Source organism: Mastacembelus armatus, chromosome 6 (assembly GCF_900324485.2).
Source record: "Mastacembelus armatus chromosome 6, fMasArm1.2, whole genome shotgun sequence".
In the NCBI taxonomy this organism is placed as follows: Eukaryota; Metazoa; Chordata; class Actinopteri; order Synbranchiformes; family Mastacembelidae; genus Mastacembelus; species Mastacembelus armatus.
The window spans coordinates 1,145,602-1,168,675 of NC_046638.1; the positions used below are offsets into that span (position 1 = coordinate 1,145,602).

Here is a 23,074-nt window from a genome sequence, read left to right on the forward strand (position 1 = left end):
CCAGCTGTAGATGGCTGCTGTGATAGACAGCTGAGGTTGACAGGGAGGAAAGGCTGCTCATCGCCCTCCCCGTCGCCGCCTCTATCGCTCTTTGCATCAAATTGGAGCTGTCATTCAGCTCTCACCCACAGCACCACGCAGCCTATCAGGGCGCGTCGACGGCGGGAAAAAACAGGCGCCAGCGAGCACCAACACCTGCTAGTCAGAGGGAAACGTTGCAGAAACGCTGAAAGGAGCAAATGTGGGATTATTTGATGAAGTAAAATCAGTTTGCATATGACAAATCACTGTGTCCTTCACCTCCAGCAGGTAACTCAGTGAGAACAGCTGCTGCAGCTGTAAGACAAATTCACTTTCGGTCGACTTTCGACTGCTGCTACATAACAATGACAGAGCTTTCATTGGAGATTAATTTCCTTATAGATCACTTTAATACCGGAAGTTTTTTTTTGTCACAGCAGAGAAAACGTCCTTCAAGCAGAGGAGCTGAGGTTTAACACGTCTGTCACACTGAAGTGACTCTCAGCCCCAGGACCATTGGTTCTTACTCAACATAAAGATCTTTAAAGGCGCATTCACTAACGTTCTCCACCCAGTCTGGTCCCTGCAGGTACCCAGTCTCTCTGCTACCTACAGTTGTTATTCCAGCTTCTCTACCCTGTGTTGGCAAAGTCTGCTCCGTCAGTGAGCCCCCCCTGCCACCTGGCCAAGGTCAGAAGAAGCCAGTAGTGGTTTCCAACAGCAGCCATGGAGGAGTCTCTGCAGCTCAAAGTGGGAACCAGTGGCTGCCAGAGCCAAGAGGCGGAGTTCTTTAGCCCAGAGAGAGTGGGACAAAGAAAGACCAACAACCAGGGTTAACATGGCTTTGGCTTTTTCACATGGAGAGAGTTCAAAGCAGCCAAAGGACTCACATTGGATCCACATGGGGCCTTCTTCCTTCTGGATGTGTTAGCATCTAAAGCTAACCTGTTGGATTGGTAGCATTAGCCACCTAGCATGGTCCTGATTGGACCTTTGGACTGGATGGATCTGATGTTAGTTTGGGAGGAAGTGGAGCTTTGGGTCACATTAGCAGGAACCAGGGCATCTACTGGGCTGACACATTTACTCCTCAGTCAGCTAACGCTAGCTTTGGACTGGACACTTTGTCCCAACCAGGCATCCGTAGTTCACGTCGTAGCTTCAGGAAACAGGACGAGATGGGAGAGGCAAAGAGCAGGAAGGAGGAGCTTATGGTGGGAGTTAGTTTGGGTCATCAGACCCTCTAGAGACATGAGGGGGAGCAGCTTTAACAATAAATAAGGTTATTGTTTTATTCAGTATCTGTTAAAAGCTGACATTCATCTCACCAGTTGTCATTGTGTCACATGCAGCTTTGCTTCCTGCTGCTCCTCCATTTCTTCTCACTGGGAACTGAACCTTTGAAAAAGCACATTTTTAGGGACTATTTTCTGTGGCAGGTAAATACATATTTGGGACAGAATATCTGTTCTTTTATAGGAGACAAGGCCCCACCAGTGATGGAAGAAGTCTTCACATGTTTCTTCATCACCATAAACACACACACACACACTTTAGTTTATTCTGACTCAGTCCCACCGTCCTGCTGCCACTATTACTCACTGGGAACCAAATGTGGATTCTTGCACAACAATTGCAGTTTCTTCTGACTTCCTTCATTTATTTATTAATTTGTTTTACAGTGAACAGCTGTTGAAGAAAATTACTGAGCCTTAGCTCCTAGAACAATTTCTCTGTAAGATTGACATCATTAGAGGAGCCAGTGAGCTTGGAGCTGAGTGTCACAGACAGGCACTGATGCTTTTGCTCTTCTAATGAGATTTGTTCACAATAAGACAAACAGAGACCAACACCAACCTCACTCTGTTGTGCTGATCAATCATCTGTCCCCAAAAGAGCAGAAGTGAGTAAAAGAGTCGTTGAGGCAACAAGGTGCCCTGTGGTGGATTTATTTTATTTAAAAAGAAAGACAATGTCAGCTTTAATGAGCGTTGTGTGCTTTCTTTGTATTTTTGTCTGTTTTTAATAGAAACTACTGCAGAGACTCCCTCCCAAACTGAACTGCTCCGCACTTTATTAGGAACATAAAGATTAAATCTGCTCATGACATAAATTACCCTCCACTTCATTACCGAAATAAAACAGTCAAGAGACAAACGAGCAGCCTCGGGCCGTGGTGCATCATGGGACTCACTGTGTGTGTGCGTGTCTCTTGCAGGGTGTTTGACTACCAGTGTGTCCCCTCCTCCGTCCCGGTGGATCCCACTGCTGTGAAACGGTCCCGTCCTTCATCCTCCTCCTCCTCTTCCTCCTCCACAGCGGCGCTGAGGGTGAAGCGCAGCAGAGCGTCCGGCAGGCGCAACAGCACGCACGGCCCGTCCTCCAGGAGCAGCCACGCCAAATGTAAGAGCGATGCTGTGTGCACGCTGCATGTTTGTTGGACTCCGGCTGACCCCCTGCTGTCTCTCGTACCCGACACCTTCCTACATTTAGTCTGTCACAGGTTTTTGATGCAGCAGATCCACCAGTCTTATTTTCTAAAGAAGATAGTCCTGCATTTTTATGTTGAAGCAAAGACTCAGTGGGACACCTTTCAGCTCTATGTCTCCTGAGTCTGTTTGGTGTTACTGCGAAGCTCAAAGCCTGTGACACACCTGCTTTAGTTTCTCTTTCTCGTCCAGACTTTGGGGTCGTAAATGTTGGTGTTACCTGTCACCTGACCTTTGTAAGCAGAGATGTTGAAGAGCAAGAACCTTTTATTTCATTGTTTTGGGGCTTGTGTGTGTCAGTTAAACTGAACACAGCTGCACTTAGTTACGGTCAGAGAAAGATAAATGCTGCAAAAGTGGCACATTTAGAATCTAATGAGCCAGATGAAATGAAACAGATGAATGAACACAACTCAACCTGCTGTGACTGGGGACAGGGAGGATGTTGTTATATCTAAAGAAACACTCATTTGTTTTGTTTTTTGCAGAACAAGCTGTAAAGAGGATGCATTGTATTAGCATTTAGTGTTGATATTGGTAACGTGGGGCAGCACAGTGTGGCAGTGGGTAGTGCTGTCCCCTCCCAGCAGCAGGTTGTGGGTCTGAACCCAGGTGGACCCGGGGCCTTTCTGTGTGGAGTCTGCATGTTGTTCCTGTGTCTGTGTGGGTTTTCTCCTCCCACAGTCCAAACACATGCAGGTCAGGATTAGGGTCTGAACCCAGGTGGACCAGGGGCCTTTCTGTGTGGAGTCTGCATGTTGTCCCTGTGTCTGTGTGGGTTTTCTCCTCCCACAGTCCAAACACATGCAGGTCAGGATTAGGGTCTGAACCCAGGTGGACCAGGGGCCTTTCTGTGTGGAGTCTGCATGTGGTCCCTGTGTCTCTGTGGGTTTTCTCCTCCCACAGTCCAAACTCATGCAGGTCAGGATTAGGGTCTGAACCCAGGTGGACCAGGGGCCTTTCTGTGTGGAGTCTGCATGTTGTCCCTGTGTCTGTGTGGGTTTTCTCCTCCCACAGTCCAAACACATGCAGGTCAGGATTAGGGTCTGAACCCAGGTGGACCAGGGGCCTTTCTGTGTGGAGTCTGCATGTTGTCCCTGTGTCTGTGTGGGTTTTCTCCTCCCACAGTCCAAACACATGCAGGTCAGGATTAGGGTCTGAACCCAGGTGGACCAGGGGCCTTTCTGTGTGGAGTCTGCATGTTGTCCCTGTGTCTGTGTGGGTTTTCTCCTCCCACAGTCCAAACACATGCAGGTCAGGATTAGGGTCTGAACCCAGGTGGACCCGGGGCCTTTCTGTGTGGAGTCTGCATGTTGTCCCCGTGTCTGTGTGGGTTTTCTCCTCCCACAGTCCAAACACATGCAGGTCAGGATTAGGGTCTGAACCCAGGTGGACCCGGGGCCTTTCTGTGTGGAGTCTGCATGTTGTCCCTGTGTCTGTGTGGGTTTTCTCCTCCCACAGTCCAAACACATGCAGGTCTGGTCGGTTGGTGACTCTAAATGAATGAATACTGCAGGAAATGAGTCAAACTCCTTAATAATCTTAATATCAGTAAACCACTTACCAAAATAAAATGATTGCTGACTGCTTCATGATCCTGTTGGACACTTCTCAGAGGCTCTGATGGAGTTTACCATTCAAAGGGTGAATTAGTCGGCCTTGATCTTTTGTTTGCTTTTATTTTTCAGAAGTATTTCTGAGCCCAGAGAGTTGTGTGGTTTTATGCACCCGCTGAGATCCACGTGATCACTGAAACAAGTGAAAACATCAAAAGTCATTATATCCAGGTTATGACTGCGACGCTGCAGAGTGTAAAGGACAAAAAGAAGAATAGTGACAGCGAGTGTGTCCTGTTGCAGGAGCAGCTCAGCCAGTTGTGGGTTTGAATGTTAAAAAGCTTTTAACTGGAGAGGGCTGAGACACCAACACCCTGCTGGGGGCAGAGGTCAATGCACAGGGGTGTTAAACGCCTCACTCCTCCCCAATTAAAGGCTTTTAAATGGCAAATCCACACAAGCACCTCGGCCTGGGCTACGGCACATTTGAGGCCAAGAAGTGGATCGCTGCGAGGATGTTTCCTCTCTAAAGCCCTGTTCGTGTTATCTGCCGCCTGTGCAACGGCTCGTCTCAGTGGTAGGGCCCCAGGGTGCTGGAGGGAAGGTGGGTAGGGTGGCGCCAGATGGTGTCTTCATTAAAAGCTTCTGTACCGCGGGGCTCTCCTCTCTGCTATAACCCAGCTGAACCTATCAGCACTCGCAATTAGACTGAGTTAATAGTGCATGGCAAATAAGAATTGTTTATACTGGTTTATTACAAGCCTTAATAGTTTTTACTGCGCCCCATCACAAGGAAATTAGATTGCCTTTGCAAGCTTCCGAGGTCGAAAAGATTTCAGGAGTGAAGTAGTTTTCAGGGTTGTTTGGTGAGCTGTTGGCGGCGCCGACAGTCCATTACAGAGCACAGCGAGGGCGAGGGATCGTGCAGCAGAAGGAGGTGGGAGTGTAGTGCAGAAAGTAATTGATGGTGCAGGACTACAGGCTGACTGCAGGGGTCACTGGGTGACATTTGCATCCACATGCAGCTGTGAAACCACACTGTGGTCCTTCCTTCTTTTCAGGTGTGTTTGTTTTTCTATTTAAGGACGGTTCCTGCAAACACACAGCCCTGAGTGAGCTTACACATTGTTGTATATGTTCTGTTCCAGCTAGAAAACACGAGGACATCCAAACATTACTCATGTTCTCATGTGATTATTGATCCTCAGATCTCTTTTGGGAAATTATTGATCCCAGTCACACACAAGAACATCAGTGAAGCCTGACGCTGACGCTGGTGGTAACGTCTGGGTCACGGTTGGTGTCCCAGTTCATCCCTAAGGTGTTGGGTGGGGTTGAGGTCAGGGATCTGTGCAGACCAGTGAAGAGCGGTGTTTGTGCATGGACAGGACAAACACAAAGCTGGAAAACCCAGGAAAAATGTCTGTCCATATACTTTTGTCAATATACTGTATCAGTCCATGTTGTCTTATGTTGTCTGTCTGCAGTGAAGATGGCGGAGCTTCTTGCCATAAAGAGGGAGCTGACGGTGATCAAGGTTCAGATCGACAGCCTGTTGGACTGTGTGGACAAGATGGACAGACAGAGGAAGGACTGCTCAGGTACAGACTCCATTAAGCTGGAGACAGATGAGACACATGACAGAGAAGAGCAGAGTCCTGATTGAGTCCTCGATCAGACAAACAGTCTGGTTCCAATTATTTCATCAGTTATTTTAAAGGATTCATTTTTCCATGTGAAGTGTGTTTGTTGTTATGGGGAAAATAACTGGAGTGAAAGTCCCCACTGTTTGCTAACTGACCCTCTAACGTTGGCCTGTGGTCGTCTGCAAACATTATGGGCAGAGATGAAAACATTTAGCTGCTGTGTAGGTTTTGTCAGTCACTTTGAGACCAGTTAGGGCCACACGTTTATTTACGTGTCAATAGAGGGGACGATTTACGGTTTTCTGTTTCCATCCAGCAGATGACCAGTTTTAATAAACATGTAATCAGCCGATATGAGCCGTGTCCATCACCCCGGAGGTGGCCGGGCCTCCCGGTTTTATTAAAAGAATAAATATCATGAGCCTGATGCGGTTTAATGCACCCACGAACGACTGAACTCTAAACTGAAGTTTATTATTGCAAATGATCTGTGGGGGACTCGCAGAGAGAGTCGGTGTGTTTACCATCAGATGTGATCTGCTATCACGCTGCATCTGAGAGTAATGGTTCAATGACAAAACTGCCGCCAGTGGAGCGTGGATTATGACGGCGAGGTAAACAGCGATAAACACCGGCCTCATAACCTTTCATAAGCTCCCCTTCAGCGCTCAGGAGTTATCTTGTCGTCGACCAGATCGCTCTGTGCATGTGTGTGTGTGTGTGTGTGTGTGTGTGTGTGTGTGTGTGTGTGTTATTTATTTTCCTTGGAAAATAAAATAGAATAAAAAGATGAGGAAATTATCCAAAGTGTCATGTCGATGGTCTTCACTTTAAATAATTCTGACTTTTCCCCCAAAATCAGAAAAGTGCTCGACAGTTTAGTCCAAACGGAGCTGAACTCAGATTTAGACTGAAAATGTCTAAATCAGTCTGTTGCAACAGTATTTAAATGTGAAACAGGTTCTGACTCTGGTTCTTCTGTTCTCAGTGTGTTTATGGGATTACTGTTTTTACCTTCTTTAAATAGGAAATAAGGGAGAAGGACATGCTTTAAGAGTCCTGCTGCCAGGGCTCACACCTGCCCCGTGCACATTAACAAAGAAAACACTAACTTTTCCAGCTGAGCTGAAGTCGATGAGAGTCAGGAGGAGTCAGGTGGGTCTGTCCCTGCAGCCGCACAGAAGAAGGTCTTGGAGCAAACTAAGTTTCGTGAAATATTTTTTACCCTAAAACATTTTAAATCACTTCATTAATTGTTAACACTCGTCTCCTGATTTTTACTTGAATGTTACTGAGCCATGTTTGTGTGTGAAGGGTGAGATATCCTTTATTGATGAAGTGTCATTGCAGCCTCTCATGAACCTTGTTTGTGGTCCTGCTGGTGAGGACAGAATAGCATCTCCTCAGTCCGACAGGCCCAGAAATCACTGCAGGTGCTGGGTCCGACCCACCGTCAGGCCCTCGGCTCAGATACTTGGTCAAAACACCCACAGAGCAAAATACAGTTTTGTTTTTCAGCCATAAGTAATGATGTGTGTGTGTGTGTGTGTGTGTGTGTGTGTGTGTGTCAGAACATGCTCTGAGCAGGGAGCCCAGTGTGTCGGACTCTCCTCACCGAGGTTCAGTCAGCAGCCTGGAGAGAGAAAGTCCTGAGCCAGGAGAGGCCAGCGAGGACGAGCCGCTGCACTACCAGCACTACTACCCCCACAGCTACCCCCACAGGGTAAATATGTACACATACCACCTCCACGCATCTGTTCATCCATATATTTTTATACCGCTTACCCTGAAACAGCGAGGATGGGGGGGCCTCACACTCACATTCACACCTACAGGCAATTTAGAGTCACCAACCAACTGAACCTGCACGTGTTTGGACTGTGGGAGGGACAACATGCAGACTCCACACAGGTTAGAACAGGGATTCGAACCCAGACCCTTCTGACACACACCTACCTGCCCCCCCCCCATGGTCAGCTGCCCCGTGAAACGTAATGCAGTCCTGCCCTCTGGTGGAGCATCAGGCATTTACACTGACTAATATCAGCGCGGGGGAAGGACGAGACTCTTCTGTTTGTCTCTATGCACCATGTTGTTGTTTTTAGTGCAACTGCCAAGTTAATTAATCTGCTTCATTAAATAAGAGATTAAAGCAGGAGATTAAAGACTAAAGCAGACAGTCTGAACAACTGAGAACCTGAAACCTGCTGATGGAGCGACTGGGTAAAGACTCATTTTGTGTTATCAACACACTGAAAGGGCTGAAACCACTTTTTAAAAAGTGAGTGTAATCACAGAGGACGTTGTTGATCTGCCCAGTGCGTCTCTTCCTGTGTCTTTACAATAACCTCAGTCGTGCCGAAGATTCACACTGTCTCACACCTGCACACACCACAGTCCGTCCCAAAGACAATTTGCATAATCCGCGGAGGATGACGTGTTCCTCGTTGCCTTGCGGGTCTTTTTATTCGGCGCCTCGGTGGATCAGCTGAGCGGCGCGTTCAGCGTTTGTTTCTTTACAGGGAAACATAATGACATAGAATTAGCCTGCAGGCTTCGTACCTGCCTGACAGCGAAGCTGCCTCATTAATCTGAGCAGAGGTGGGGAACAGACCAGCCCTTAATCTGCTGCATTGTTCTTCTGACAGGAAGAGACTGTGTGTGTGTGTGTGTGTGTGTGTGTGTGTGAGTAATTACCATTTGTCTGTGTGTGTGTGTTGTGTGAACAGGAGATTTTGTGCAGCGTGGGGATAAATCCAGTGGAGGTGAGGCTGCAGTGATGATGAGGATGGGAAGGCAGGAAGTGTTAATGAAGGCTAACTGCAGTGTGTTTCCATTGACTGTGTGTGTTTAAAGCAGATAAAGCAGCATCAGTCTGATCTGGAGGACGACCTGTGATGCTGCAGCTCAGGTACAAACACTGACACACTTTAAATAACCAGGCTGCTGGTTTAGTTTGAGGCCACAGAGGAGGCTGGTGTTACCACAGCACATGATAACCGGTCTGTTCCTGGATGTGGTCTGCAGTACCTGACTTCATGTAGTGACTTTAGAGTCCACATCTCACACAGTTTGCTTTAGGACCAAATACCTGCAAAAGCAGTGGCATGCTAACACGCTAAGCTACAACGCTGAACATTATCTTAGGTTGCATTTAGCATCTTAGCATCTTAGCATCTTAGGTTTAAAGTGCAGGCTCCCAGAACTTTTGGAATCAGAATCATTAGCCTGGTTTAAATCCCATTTAGAGAAGAACTGCCTGCACACCAACTAAACTGTAAACCTGGCAGTCACATGCCATGGTTTGGTTTCCTAAAACCTCTGGTCATTGTAGTTTTTTGAAGTTCTGTGGAGAACATCAGATGCTGAAGTGTCCTTACATAAACCAAACAGAAAGTCCTTTAAAGTCCTTCCTGTGTCCTGACAGACTAGGAAAAACAACTTTTTGAGTAAATCTGGTGAATTTTCAAACTTCTGTCTGTTTCATGTCCCGGAGGTCTCTGATCGTGGTGTTTCGTACGTCTCGCTCTCTCTGCTTTCCAGAAACAGAAGCTGGACTTGAAAGCAGCCAGGATGACAGATGCTTAATGGAGGCGCGGGCAGCACGAGCTGCACTGGACTGACTCTCCTCATCACTGCCAGTTTGTTACGTCTTCTCCGTCCCCTGTGTACCTGCTCTGCTGCTGACGAGCGGGACGATGCAGCTGAAGTTCTGTGTTTTTATGAAACGCCTTATTGGTGGTTGTGCATCATTTTGATCTGAGATCCCACAGTTCAGGAAGCTGTCGATTTCCAATGACGTCATTTAACGTATAGATATTAAATTGCAGAAACCTTCAGCAGACAAATGATCCGTCACAGTGAGAGATTTGAGATTTTATTTTGGCCTCTCTGTAGTGATGTGGACCAGAGTAGTTTTTCATTTAACTGTGCATCTACCAAAAAGCCGCTTTGGCAGATGTGTAGTTATTCATTGCTCTTTCCCCGATTGTCACACTGTATGTTTATAGTGACAAAGGCCCTAATACATTGTCTTTACCTAAAACCGTCATATCACCAACTCTGTCTGTGTTAAAGTCAATGTGGCAGCAGCTGGAAGCTCCTTATCACACAGTTTATTCTCATCAGGCTTATTGTTATGATGTGTAACCAGCTGTGTACAGGATCACATTATGGTTTGGTGTTAAAGGCTCAGTGAACATGGTTTTATGACTCTCTGGGTGGATTATATCATTTCATTCACCCAGGAAATTAGTTCTAAACTAGACCTACATGTGGCAGGTATAAATAGAAAGATGATCCTGTTCTATCATAGAAACTATTATATGATAAAAGGGACATTTTCACCAGTTGGGCTCATGATTTATTAGCTAATAATGTTTGGTTCAGTTTATCTGCCAACATCAGTAAACAGATTGACCAGTTTGGCAGATAAAACAGTTTCTAACATATCAGTCAACAAGGACTTTGTTGTAGTCGAGACGTGAACCTTAAGGTTTTTAGTCCCGGTTCGATCAATGAGCTGTAATTCTGCCCTTTTCCCAGGCAGGAGCTAAAGTGGTTTTTACTGCAAATGTGTGTTGCATGTGTTGATGTCTATTAACTGCTGTTTGTTTCTCACTGCTGCTTGTTGTCAGAAAATTCCTAAAACCTTTGGTGACCAACATGCTCCACCACCCCAGCGTCTAATTTTCACGTCCATCACGTTTCCCATCATCTTATGACAGCGTGTTTGTTTCAGCAGAGATTTGGTGCCTGGTTTTATGGAGAGCACAGCCACCAAACTGTTGCAGCGTCAAACACACACAGACTTTTCCTGTAGCGTCTGCAGCCAGCTGGACGACCTGTGGCGGACTGTAAATACGATCAGAGCATTTATGGAAAATATTTGTTGGTTTAAAAAAAAAAAAAAAATGGAACCTGAAAATATTTGTGGCTCTTTATACGTGAACCTTCTGTTTTATTAAGAAACCCTGTAGCTGCAGGTACAAAATCATTTTGGAAATATGACGCCACCGTTTGGCTTCACTGTCGTTTCTGCTGTTGTTGCTTCTGTGTTTGTGCCCAGTGCTGAATGTAACTGACGTCAATGTGAGTGTAGTAAAGATATTTTTCAGAAGTCTGAGGTGTCTGGAGCTTTATGTGATGTGTGTGTGTAGACACCAATGTTACTGTGGGACTGGAGTTAGTGTCTGTGTTGTAATTAACTCAGCTGAACCTTATCATGCACAGACACTGAACAACCCCCCCCCCCTCAAGCTGGTTTTAATGATTCATGAGAGCCACAATGACCTTTGACACCAGGTCTGTTTGCAGTGCATGCTGGGTAGTTGTCTGAGCAGTGGGCGTGTGCAGCGACGATCCAACTGGTTGGATAAGGTTTGGAGCTGAGTGACTGCAGCAGAGGAGCGTTCACAGAGGTATGTGTTCTCACTCAGACGTGAGGTTTCTGGGTTTTCCACTAATGCACTTTTACTTACATCACTAATGTTTTTAATCTGCACGTGTCTTCACAGTTTTCCTACAGTTCTGTTTGCTCTTCCTTGGTCTCCTCTTGTGGTTGCTTGAGAGGCTCAAAGCTTCTGAGACCAGTTTGCTGGTGTTTATGTCATTTTAAATGTGAAATAATTGTGCTGCCTCTTTGCTTTTAAAATAGAGCACATGAAAATGTCAGACACACTTTCACATGAGTGACAACTGAAACTCCTGGGGCTCATGAGAAACAGGTCAAGGGTCAAATGTGACTGAAAGTCCATGAAAGGAGAAGCGCGGTGTTGTTTCTGCCACTGGGTTTGCTCAGAGTCTTGAAACAGAATCATTGGATTCCTGCAAAATGTGTCACACGTCATTTTATCTCATTTAAGTCGAGCAGGAATTTGTTTCTGCAGCGTCTGTTTCCAGGGAGGAAACTTTGCTGCTGTTTCTGGGTTTTGTTGTTTGTAGTTGTTTTCCTGCACAGACTGTGTGTGTGTGTGTGTGTGTGTGTGTGTGTGTGTGTGTGTGCTCTCACTAACTCAGATGCTGTCAGTGTATGGGTTTAGTTTAACTGACCTGTGAAGACACCAGCCAACATAAACTACAACCCAGAATCACTGCAATTAAAAATATGACACATCAGTGTGGTCACAGCTTCTTCAGGTTGTCTTTGTGTGTCTGCTCGTGACCTTATTTAGTCCTGAGGACTAAATGTTGCTGCCGTTTCTTTTTCTTTTCTGGTGCTTAATGGCCTCATATGCAGCAAATTATGTTAAAATGACATTAACTGCAGTTGCATTTACGTCCACGCTGCTACGTCGTGAGGCCAGTTGAGGCTGTAGCTGTGGCAGGTGTCAGTGTTCAGGTAGAGCTCACCTGTCCACACCTCTGCAGCAGATCATGGCCGCAGCAGGCTCCAGTCCTCTGACCACCCACGTGCTGAACACCGGAGACGGCGTCCCGGCGGCCAGGTTGGCCCTCAGCCTGCATCGGCTCGACTCCTCACTGATGGTGTGGAACATGCTGAGCGTCGGGTAGGGTTTGAACCTGCGGACAGAATACATCACTGCACAACTCATCTTTTTATAAATGAGCTTTAAACATCTACTCAGATTGGGGAGGACACGACCGTGTCACTACTGTGCCAAAATTAAATTTGGTGTTAAAAAAACAAATGTTTATACAATCATCTAAAAAATGAGAATCAGTCAATGATAAAATAGTCATGTAGGCTCACTCAGGCATCAGTGAACCTCTAATAGAAAAGATACACCTTTAATGATCTTTGTGTACTGTGGTCAAAGGTCAAAGGTCAGGAGAATAACTGACGGCAAATAAACACCAAAGGCCAAAATGTGACTGGACCTGAGGAAGAGAGTCTTTATTGCACCATGACATATTGTTTGTCGTGGAAAATCAAGACTAAAGAAGGAAACCAAAAATTCTTAACTAGAGAAAAGTGGAAGGTTCATTAACGAAGATTTTCCACACAGTCTGATAAGTTCACGTAAACTAGACCAGGCTCAGTTTCCTTGTGTCTCTCAGCTGCAGGAAAATTTAAAGTGTTGTTTTTCTTGTTTAGGACAACAAATAACGATGGACGCTGCCCAGGACTCATCAGCCAGGAAGCTCTCATCCCCGGCACATACAAGCTGCGCTTTGAGACCGGTTCATACTGGGCGGGTCTGGGACAGACCTCATTCTACCCCTATGTAGAGGTGAGCTTCAGTGTTGTTTTCAGAGTCCGACTCATGTTGTGGTAACAGTATCTCAGTAGGTCTGCTCTGTTATTTTAAAAGATAAGTGTTGTATTTACTGTCACGTTAAAGAAAAGCATTGCACTGATTCTCATCAAACTGGACAATGAAACTGGGAATTAATACAGTAATTTAGAAGTAAACTGACTAAAGGTCAATACATAATCTAGTAATATTTAAATAGCTGGTAATTAAATGGTAAATAAAATGATTTGAAAAACTTGCACATGAAGATAAATAATATTCATTAGCAACTGTTGGATGAAAATACCAACATTTACCACACGGTGGTGCCAAATCTGAGAAAACAGACAATAGTGAGGATTAATTCAGATAAATGTATTTTGGATCAGTGTGTCTCAGAATTTGACCATGAGAGGAGTGAATTAAAACAGGTGATGCAGCCAGTGTGGTGGTTTCACCAACAGCACCTGTGTGTTTGTTTCCAGGTCGTGTTCAGCATCAGTGACCCAGACCAGAGGTTTCACCTCCCTCTACTGATGAGCCGCTTTTCCTACAGCACCTACAGAGGAAGCTGAGGTCAGAGGGCGACCAGCTCCAACAACCAAACCAGATTTCTGAAGTGTGCCAAAGTCCAGGCAGCTTTTTCTCTTCGGTTCTTTGGCCCAGTTGCTAATTTTTCTTTCATACCGGCTGAGTTTTAAAACGTGATTACAACATACAGGCAGTTTTTATGTTTATACATGTGCATTTTCATCATCAATGTAGCTGCACTCAGGTCTATAAGGCAACAGTGTGGTCTGGCTCAGATTGTTGTTCTTTATTAAGCTCACCTTTGACCTTTATATATCTGTAATGAAAAATATTTCTCATAAAACTAATATTTACCCCCAAGCCACTGAACGTACAATTGATAGTTTTATTTTTCATCATTTGATCATTTGACTCATTGTTGGAAGCTGCTTCTGAGTGTCATTAAAAAAAAAAGAAAACTGTATGGACACAATGAGAAGTTCTCAGGGAAACACTGATCAATGTCAGCTAAATATTTTAATAGACCAAAAAATAACTGATATTAACTGGCAATGAAAGTAACTGCACATTATATCAGACGTTTCTCAGTAAAATCAACCCAATGTTTTTTTTGACGCAGATGTGACGCTGTGTGACGTCACATTTGAAATTTAATTTAATTTAATTTAATGTCCTCGTGTATTATGTTCTTTTATTTTGCCAAATGTCATTATTTTCTGCAGCTGTTGAACCTTTCATGGCTGGAATAAACTCATGGACAAACATCTGCTGCTGCACTGTCGCCTCACAGGAACAAGGCTCCGGGTTCGAACCCTGTTCCATCCCGGGATGTTCGCATGTTCTCCCTGTGCCTGCGTGGGTTCTCTCCGGGTTTCGTGCCACAGTCCAAAAACATGCAGGTTCGGGTTCGGCTAATCGGTGACTAGTGAGAATGAGTAAAGCGTTGTAGAAGTGTCAGCCAATCAGAGAGAAGGAAGTCACAGGTGCCCTTCATGGCGCCTGAATGTAATAAAAATAAAAAAACAAACTATATTGTTGTTATTTGTGTCTAATTACAAATATACCTTCCACATATCAAAGCGACATGTTTGTACATGTACGTTAATTTTAGCAATAATAATCTATTTTTTAACGATAACTTTTCTTCAGGCGCTTTGGGAGCCGGTCTCAAATCTGGCGTCCACATTTCACGTTGTTGCGGTTTGTTCGGTAACACCTGTAGCTTGTAGCGGTGATGTTACGTGATGAGGTTTAGCGGGTAAGATTTCACCGAAAAGTGCATTTTTTTGGCGCAGAGGCTGGACAAGCGGCACACGGAGGATGTCGCAGTTGCTGAGGCTTTTCTCCGCGGCCGCTTCGCCTCTCTGCCGGGCTGGAGGAGCCCGGGCTCGGCTCTCCGCGGTGGCGGCAGGACGGCTCCTCGCAGCCGGACACCGGAGCTCCGCTCTCCCGGTAGGTGAAGGGGGAAGTTTAGCGGAGTAGCTAATAGTTGTCTAAAAACTGTTGTAGTGTGTGAATCGGTGGTTGGGATTTACTGTAGTCGAGCTGAAAACGGTATCGAAGCGTTGTGTGTGTTTGTTCGCGGGCGCGGATGTGCCAGCCCGACAACGTGCCAAACCGCGTTACCAAATCATTGATTTTAGTGTTTTTTTGTTTACCAACAAAATACCACAACTCTTAAAACTCAATTTAATACCTCGCGTGCTTAATTATAATGTACCTTTTATTTCGGCATAAATCCAGACCTGCCAAAAAACACCCAAGGCAAGAAAGAAGTAGTTTTATGTGTGGAGACAGTGTTTGCCGTGAGCTGACCTTGGGAGTTACAGGTAATGAATTAGTTATTGGGAAGATTGTTGAATCGATATCTGTATCCTGAGACGTTAACGAGGTGGTTTGTGACGATAGTTTTGCTGCGGGTGCAGGTAGAAGTGATTGCAGAAATTAATTATTGTTAAAATGCTGAAGGAGATTCTGATGCAACCGCAGCGAAAAGGACACAGGTGATGCGAGTTGTTCCTAATACTGATCCAGGACCCGTATAATCAGTTTCATCATCAACACACCCGGCTGTCCTTTTTATTATTATTATTTTTATTAAGTCAGGGAATCAAGTATCAGCAAAAAGAACCACATATTAACACATTTCTGGCTTGTGATGAGCAACAGTGAAAACTGTCATAGAAAAGTGAAGGACAAAGACAAACAGGTACATCAGGACCGAGCTGAGTCTCTGACCAGGTGAGCTCCTGTAAGAGTTTTCATCAGACCCTGTCGGGTTCGGATCTCAATGTGTCTCTGTCGTCTTTTCCAGAACGTTTTCCGGTCTAACCTCCGGTCCTGGTGCAGACCCCAGCCAGCCCCGCGACGGCTGTACTCCACTGAGCCCAAAGGTGAGCTCTGCAGTGTGCACGTCACCCAGTGCACGTTACAGGTGCTGGACCAGAAGCCACAAAGAAAAACACCTCGGACAGGATGTTTTTATTCACCCCCCAGGACTGTGCTTAGGAAATGTTTTAGATGTTTTAGAGCATATATTTAAAGTCTCTTTATGAAATTAAATTAAATTGTGAGACCATGTGTTTAAATATAAAATGTAGTTTTCATGTTATTGAGGCCCACGTTGTGTTCCGCTCAGATTATTTTCATATGTCAGCGATGATAAGGTGAAGTCCATGTGTGGGGATGGTGTTAGCAACAAAAAGCTATTGGTGTTATTTATTTTTTAATTTGATGTAATGCAACTGTTTAATTTTAATAATAATATGAGTAATTGTAATTAATTAATAGTAATTAATATTGTAAACAGAGCCCAGGTGTGTTTTGTTTGTTGTGGACATGGTTGTTTATTTGTTTTCTTAGAAATCTTCAGGGAATCTGGACAATTTTTGAAATCAGTTTTGATGCTTTCTAATGTTTATATCAGGCAAATGTCCATGTGAACAGGAGATAGATGCAGATTGTAAACAACCAATAATGTGTGTGTTTCAGATGGTAAAGGAGGAGGAGGAGGAGGAAGGTCGAGGGGTGGAGGACAAGACTGGTGGAGTCGAATGCAAAAGGCATGTGACACTTTTTAAATCTCTGTTCATCAGTAAAATGCAGAATTACGATGCACACGTTTAAATAAATAACATTTAATACGGACTCAGAGATGGTTGGGGTTATTTTCTGTGTAGTTCAAATGAAATGAAGAATTCCTCTTTGAAGGGCCCAGTGTCATTTCAATGTGAAGTCACAATCTGACAGATAAAACTGAATCTATACAGAAGCAGCTGTTGAAAATGGTTTGAAATATGTGACTCTGTCAAACGGCGCCACCTGCTGGTCACACCACGACACTATGTTTCTATACAGGGTTTGATGAACTTGATGTGGAAGAGACAATAAGTGAAGACACTTTAATAAGAGTTAAAATACATCTTAGTAATACCATGTGGTCAAAGCTGTAAACTTGACAAGAAACGGCTGCATCAAAGCAGCCAAAGGACTCACACTGGATCCACATGGGGCCTTCTTCCTTCTGGATGTTAGCATCTAAAGCTAACCTGTTGGTTTGGTAGCGTTAGTCACCTAGCATGGTCCTGATTGGACCTTTGGACTGAATGGATCTGATGTGGATTTGGGAGGAAGTGGAGCTTTGTGTTTTGGGTCCAATTAGCAGGAATTTTTCATCTCCGTGATTCAGCAGCAGTTAAATCAATGTGTCACTTCACAAGAGTTTGTTCTTCATTTTTCTTTGTTTACCAATTAGTACGAACATCTGTATGTGTTGATTCACAGCTGGATGTCTGCAGTATTAACCTGCATGTAGAAAACAATAGAAACAATAGTCCTGCAGGTACTGTCCTGTGTGTGATCCTCGCCTGCATGTTTATAACCTGCCCGTCTCTCCCCGGCCTGCAGGGCGACTTCCCCTGGGACGAGAAGGATTTCCGTTACATGGCGGTCACGGTGGCCGGAGTCAGCTCGATTCTGCTCTACTTCGGCTTCCGAGACAGCGGCAGAGAGATCAGCTGGAAGGAGTTTGTCCACCGCTACCTGGGCAGAGGCGTGGTGAGGAGTGCTTACACAACATAGGGCAAGGAGCTGTGTGGTGGGGGGTGGTGTGTTGTTGTTCTAAACTCACCTGAATGTGATTGGCCAATGCAAATTCCTGCTGTGATGACATGTTTTAGAAAAGGTTGAACTGCATTTGATGCTGCAGTGATTTATTTATTTTTACTGTTGAAAACTTGAAAGTTCATATTTGACCAAGCTCACAATTAGAAAACACTCAAGAATAAAACAATTGTTAGAGCAAATGAAATATTTGCTGTGTCTTTGAATTTGAGTCCAGGTGGACCGGTTGGAGGTCATCAACAAACAGTATGTCAGAGTCATCCTGGTGCCGGGAGCTGATGCTGACGCGGTGAGAGAAAATCTTCCTTTGTTCTAAGCTGATGTTTGTAACATTAAAGAGAGACAGACTGAACTTGACCTGTTGCTGCTGGTTGCAGTCTGCAGCTCCACCACTAGGTGGCACTAAATTGTAAACACTGCAGTTCAAAAATTCTTCACAAAAGGGCAACAAACCTAACAAACTGTTATTGTGCAAACCTGTGGTCATGTTAGATCCAGCCAGTCACAGTGTGAAGCTTATAGAAAACATCTGAAAAGTATTTACACTGTGAATCCAGTGCAAATGAAAACAAGCTCAGAAGAGCTTTGCTTTACTCTGGGTGTGTCAGTGCAATGACGTGATGTTCTGGCTCTTTCTGTGAACTCCAGAGCTACGTTTGGTTCAACATCGGCAGTGTTGACACGTTTGAGAGGAACCTGGAGGCGGCGCACATGGAGCTGGGCCTCGAGCCAGCGCAGCAAGCCGCCGTCGTCTACAGCAGCGAGAGCGACGGGTGGGTTCAGACGACAATCGGCGCTCAGCTGCCGTCCTGACAGGCGTTTGACCAAATAATGAGAAATGTCTGTCCCCCCAGCTCTTTTCTGATGAGCGTCATTCCCACGCTGCTGCTGATTGGTTTCCTGCTTTTCACCTTGCGGAGAGGACCAATGCGAGGAGGCGGCGGTGGTGGAAGGGGCGGGCCCTTCAGCATGAGTGAGTCCACGGCCAAAATGATGAAGAACAACATCAATGTGAAGTTCAGGGACGTGGCTGGCTGCGAGGAGGCCAAACTGGAGATCATGGAGTTTGTGAACTTCCTGAAGAACCCGCAGCAGTACCAGGATCTTGGAGCCAAGATCCCCAAGGTAAAAGACCCAAATTCATTAATTTCCTGTGGTTTCTCCTGCATTCTCATTTCTTTTGTTCTTCCACACTGAACCTCTTATCGGACGTGGCTCCTGAAAGTTTACATGGGTTTGTTCAGTCCCTGTACCGGTAAACTGTCATGTTGTGCTTGATATCCCAGGGTGCCGTGCTGTCCGGTCCTCCAGGCACGGGCAAGACTCTGCTGGCCAAAGCCACGGCTGGAGAAGCAGACGTCCCCTTCATCACTGTCAATGGCTCCGAGTTCCTGGAGATGTTTGTGGGCGTCGGTCCGGCCCGGGTGAGTAAAGGAACCCAGACCAGATGTGTGTTATTTGATTTGAACAATGTTTGATCTTGGTCTGAATTGATCTTACTGTGGTTTTCGGTGCTTTTTGTTTTTAACAACGCTGCCTTGCCTCTCTCTCTGCTGAAGGTGAGGGACATGTTCACCATGGCGAGGAAGAACGCCCCCTGCATCCTCTTCATCGATGAGATCGATGCCGTGGGGAGGAAGAGAGGGGGAGGGAACTTTGGCGGGCAGAGCGAGCAGGAGAACACCCTGAACCAGCTGCTGGTGGAGATGGACGGTAGGCTGGGTGGTGTCTCCTCAGGGTCACACTTTGAGCTCTGCTGGGAGGGGTTTAAGTCTCCATGTTCTCTGCTTGCAGGTTTCAACACGGCCACTAATGTGGTGGTTCTGGCTGGTACCAACAGACCTGACATCCTGGACCCTGCTCTGCTGAGACCGGGACGCTTCGACAGACAGATCTACATCGGTACAGCTGATGGGTCTTTATACTCTTTGTCTTCACACTCAGCTGAAATGAAAATTAATTTGAATTATTGTTTGATCTGCTGGTTGTTTCCTCGAGTCACTGCTGGCTCAGTGAAACTGGGACAAATATGAGCAAATATGAGAAGTGAATGCTGCAGTGAAACTCCAAAGATTGTTTCCTCTGCAGAATCACAGTATCTAAGTGATTATTATAAAAGAAGCCAGCAGACACTGGGCCTAATAACAGAAACACTGGTTTGTCCATTTAAAGTGAAATCAGTACGTTGTTGTTGTCCATGAACATGAGGACAGTTTTGGTTTGTCAGCAGCTCCCTGCCCAGCTGATGTTTCTGTCGATGGCTCTGGTGCCGTGAACCCAGCTGTGGCCTGGTTGCTTAAATGTGAGATGCTTGTCTGCAGAATGTTGAGTCCTTTCTGTCCTTCTGTGTCGTGTCAGGTCCCCCGGACATTAAAGGCCGGGCGTCCATCTTTAAAGTCCATCTGCGACCAATCAAACTGGACCCCAATCTGGACAAAGACGCTCTGGCCAGGAAGATGGCAGCGGCAACGCCAGGGTTCACCGGTAGGTCACAGCTACATCCTGTTTCACAGTATGTGGGTGTTTTGGGCCAGTGTAGAGAATTATAAAATATAATTGTGTAGTTGATCAGCTGAAGCAGAGACTGTCTTTGGATTTGAGTCCATAAAAACAGGACGTGTATGTTGGTACTGAGCTAATGGGTGTGTTCTGCACTGTGAACCCATCAGGAGCCGACATCGCTAACGTCTGCAACGAGGCGGCTCTGATCGCCGCCAGACACCTGGACCCATCTGTCAACGGCAAACACTTCGAGCTGGCCATCGACCGTGTCATCGGAGGTCAGTGAGACGCCACAAACTGCAACTGCTGTGTTTGTGTTTAAATGCTGACAGTATCAGTGTTTGTCAGCCTCAGACCTGTGTGTGTGCGTGTGTGTGTGCGTGTGTGTTTTTAGGTCTGGAGAAGAAGAGTCAGGTCCTGCAGCCCACAGAGAAGAAGACTGTAGCGTATCATGAGGCTGGTCATGCTGTCGTGGGCTGGTTCCTGCAGCACGCTGACCCACTGCTGAAGGTGAGTACGTGCACACTCACACTCACACTCACACACACACTCACACTCACACTCAGTGGGTTCAGTGAGATGCAGGTGCATTAAAGACCCACAGGCTGATTTGTGTTTTGAACCAAACACTAACAGGCTGATATGGTTCAGAAAAGGTTGAAATACATCTGTAATGTGATGAAGATCTTCAGGAATTAGTCAGTGTCTGATACCTGTGCTGCTGTCGTCCAGGTGTCTATCATCCCACGGGGGCGGGGCCTGGGCTACGCTCAGTACCTGCCCAGAGAACAGTACCTGTACAGCCGGGAGCAGCTGTTTGACAGGATGTGCATGATGCTGGGAGGACGTGTGGCTGAGCAGGTGTTCTTCAGCCGGATCACCACCGGAGCTCAGGATGACCTGAAGAAGGTCACGCAGTCTGCCTACGCTCAGGTACGCAACACACCTGCTGGCTCCTGGTTGTTGTTTTAATTCAGCACCAGTGTGTTTGTGTTGGTTGGTCCGAGGACCCCTTGATGACACTGTTCTCTGTGTGTCAGGTGGTGCAGTTTGGGATGAGCGAGAAGGTGGGACAGGTGTCCTTTGACCTGCCCCGGCAGGGCGAGATGGTCCTAGAGAAACCGTACAGCGAGGCCACGGCCGAGATGATCGACGAGGAGGTCCGGGAGCTGGTGGAGAGGGCGTACAGTCACACGCTGCAGCTCATTGAGGACAAGAAGGACCTGGTAGACATGGTGAGACACGTCACCTGGTGTGGGGTGTTTAGTGGTTCAGGGGTGAAAGTCTGTGGAGTGTCCTGCAGGAGGAAGGAGGTCTATCTGTAATTTACAGTGGTGGAGGAAGTACTCAGGTCCTTTACTGCAGTAACAGTAGAGATACTGTGGTGTAAAAATCCTGTGTTCCAAGTCCTGCATGAAAAATGTTACTGCAGTAAAGACACAAAAGTACCATCATCCATTTGTACTTGAAGTATCCAAAGTAAAAGTAGTCATTGTGCAGAATGGCCCATTTCACATGAATGTATATGATATGATGTTTACACTATAATGTGTAGTGCAGTAAAAAGTACAGGCTTTGATGTGAAATGTAGTGAAGTCTAAGGATGAAGTAGCACAACATGGAAATACTGCAGTAGAGTAGAGATACTTCAGACTTGTAGTGAAGTACGTGTGTGTGTAGTTACTGTGCACTTCTGATAATGAATGAAACGTCCTGCAGTGATCAGGTTCTTCCTGCAGGCTGTAGCTGTGGTACAGACAGACCTGGTCTGTGGATGATGATGTTAGTTGACTGAAATGAGGTGGAGCTTGTGTGTTACTGTGTGTTTGGGTTTTGTAGGATGCTGACCTGCTTCAGGTACTTGAGTGGGGAAGTTGTGTGTTTGTGTGTGAATGTGTCTGATGTGTCCTCAGGTGGGGAAGCGGCTCCTGGAGAAGGAAGTCCTGGACAAGGCGGACATGTTGGAGCTGCTGGGGCCGCGACCGTTCGAGGAGAAGTCGACGTATGAGGAGTTTGTGGAGGGAACGGGCAGCTTGGAGGAGGACACCAGTCTGCCAGAGGGCCTGCGGGACTGGAACCAGGAGAGAGGAGGGGACGCAGAGGAGCTGAGCCCCAGTGTGGACAAACAGCACGCCGTATAGTGCTGGGACTGTCAGATAAGAGAAACGAACACTTCTTATCCCAGCTGCAAAAAAGAACAGTCAGGGTTGAGTCAGTGTTGCAGGGCCTGGGGGGGTTTATAGCTTTTTTAAATCAGTGTCCTGGATGGACCAGGCTTCCCTCAGGTTAATAATAAAATGAGTTTTGACATCATTCCCTGAAACCAGCAAAGTCTTCTCAGTCATCCCAACGCTGTTTGGAGTGTTTGGGCCAATGAGGTGAAATGTAGAGCAGCAGAAAGGAAGAATCAGAGGACACAGTGAGCTCAATGTGTTTTTGGAGACTGAGCAGGAATGTGGCCCATGAGAAGCTCTGGGTTCTGTGCAGGTGCAGGGTAAATGTGGAGTGGACTGGGATGTACCTGCAGTGGTTTCACTGCCAAACTGCCTTAAACAATGAGGAGATGTGAAATGACGGACAGACTGTTTTATCTTTTGTATTTATTGTTTGACGTCTGCAGGAAGACAGAGCTGATTAAAAGCTGCTTTGCAGCCAAAGTGTTTGAAGAAATGATTGTGCTTGCGTTTTTATTTCAGCGGACTCGTGACCCAGATGTGACTGAGCTGTGGCGGATGACGGTGTGTATCAGCAGTGTGAGATGAGCTGACTGTGTGGTTGTGAAGGACAAATCCCCTGAAACCCAAACAGTGTTGGTGGAGACTTCAGTGAGTCCATAAAGTGTCGGACTTGTAATCAGCAGCTCCCCTGAGGACACAGAAACTAAATAAAGTGATTACAGTTGTTCTGCTTCTGTTCCTGACAGGTGGCGTCTGTGCTGCTGCAGCCTGGTCTCATGTCTGCTGAAGCTAGAGAGAGGTGTTGGTATGCTGACGCAGTTTTGGTTTTGTATG

The 23,074-nt window shown here is 46.1% G+C and overlaps 3 protein-coding genes across 7 annotated transcripts in view; all 3 read left to right on the forward strand.

Moving 5' to 3' along the window:
• The window catches only part of LOC113132911 (RNA-binding Raly-like protein), a 31,089-nt gene extending 20,252 nt beyond the window's left edge, over window positions 1–10,837 (forward strand). Inside the window, exons 4-8 of one of the 4 annotated variants that reach the window (XM_026311352.1) lie at window positions 2,240–2,424; window positions 5,554–5,667; window positions 7,284–7,435; window positions 8,569–8,623; window positions 9,256–10,837. In XM_026311352.1, the coding sequence (XP_026167137.1) occupies window positions 2,240–2,424; window positions 5,554–5,667; window positions 7,284–7,435; window positions 8,569–8,610 (493 nt within the window). In that variant the 3' untranslated portion in view covers window positions 8,611–8,623; window positions 9,256–10,837. The remainder of the gene's footprint in view (window positions 1–2,239; window positions 2,425–5,553; window positions 5,668–7,283; window positions 7,436–8,568; window positions 8,624–9,255) is intronic. The other 3 variants (XM_026311353.1, XM_026311354.1, XM_026311355.1) reach the window with 3 other exon arrangements.
• A 119-nt stretch (window positions 10,838–10,956) lies between these two features.
• LOC113132921 (5-hydroxyisourate hydrolase-like) lies at window positions 10,957–14,460 on the forward strand. 2 transcript variants are annotated; one of them, XM_026311369.1, is made up of 4 exons: window positions 10,957–11,132; window positions 12,082–12,221; window positions 12,770–12,905; window positions 13,394–14,460. In XM_026311369.1, exons 2-4 carry the CDS (start codon window positions 12,088–12,090, stop codon window positions 13,481–13,483), a joined length of 360 nt encoding a protein of 119 aa, XP_026167154.1. In that variant the 5' UTR covers window positions 10,957–11,132; window positions 12,082–12,087; the 3' UTR covers window positions 13,484–14,460. The 2 variants fall into 2 exon arrangements, with proteins under 2 accessions (XP_026167154.1, XP_026167155.1); XM_026311370.1 differs by having other exon boundaries at window positions 12,085–12,221.
• A 158-nt stretch (window positions 14,461–14,618) lies between these two features.
• On the forward strand, window positions 14,619–22,733 carry afg3l1 (AFG3-like AAA ATPase 1). The gene is made up of 16 exons (XM_026311326.2): window positions 14,619–14,891; window positions 15,754–15,832; window positions 16,431–16,501; window positions 17,346–17,495; window positions 17,779–17,850; window positions 18,210–18,334; window positions 18,416–18,686; window positions 18,848–18,985; window positions 19,121–19,274; window positions 19,356–19,463; window positions 19,920–20,045; window positions 20,231–20,341; window positions 20,458–20,573; window positions 20,796–20,996; window positions 21,104–21,298; window positions 21,977–22,733. The coding sequence occupies exons 1-16, from the start codon at window positions 14,760–14,762 to the stop codon at window positions 22,202–22,204; spliced, it is 2,277 nt and encodes a 758-aa protein (XP_026167111.1). The 5' UTR covers window positions 14,619–14,759; the 3' UTR covers window positions 22,205–22,733.
• The last annotated feature ends 341 nt before the right edge of the window (window positions 22,734–23,074 follow it).

Excerpts from the sequence above, each read along its gene's own strand:
- LOC113132921 (XM_026311369.1), top strand. The coding sequence starts at position 12,088 with ATGGCCGCAGCAGGCTCCAGTCCTCTGACCACCCACGTGCTGAACACC. Across the intron at positions 12,222-12,769 it reads TGGAACATGCTGAGCGTCGG|GACAACAAATAACGATGGAC; the intron begins GTAGGGTTTGAA and ends TTTCTTGTTTAG. Across the intron at positions 12,906-13,393 it reads CATTCTACCCCTATGTAGAG|GTCGTGTTCAGCATCAGTGA; the intron begins GTGAGCTTCAGT and ends GTTTGTTTCCAG.
- afg3l1 (XM_026311326.2), top strand. The coding sequence starts at position 14,760 with ATGTCGCAGTTGCTGAGGCTTTTCTCCGCGGCCGCTTCGCCTCTCTGC. Across the intron at positions 19,464-19,919 it reads CGACAGACAGATCTACATCG|GTCCCCCGGACATTAAAGGC; the intron begins GTACAGCTGATG and ends GTGTCGTGTCAG. Across the intron at positions 20,342-20,457 it reads CATCGACCGTGTCATCGGAG|GTCTGGAGAAGAAGAGTCAG; the intron begins GTCAGTGAGACG and ends GTGTGTTTTTAG.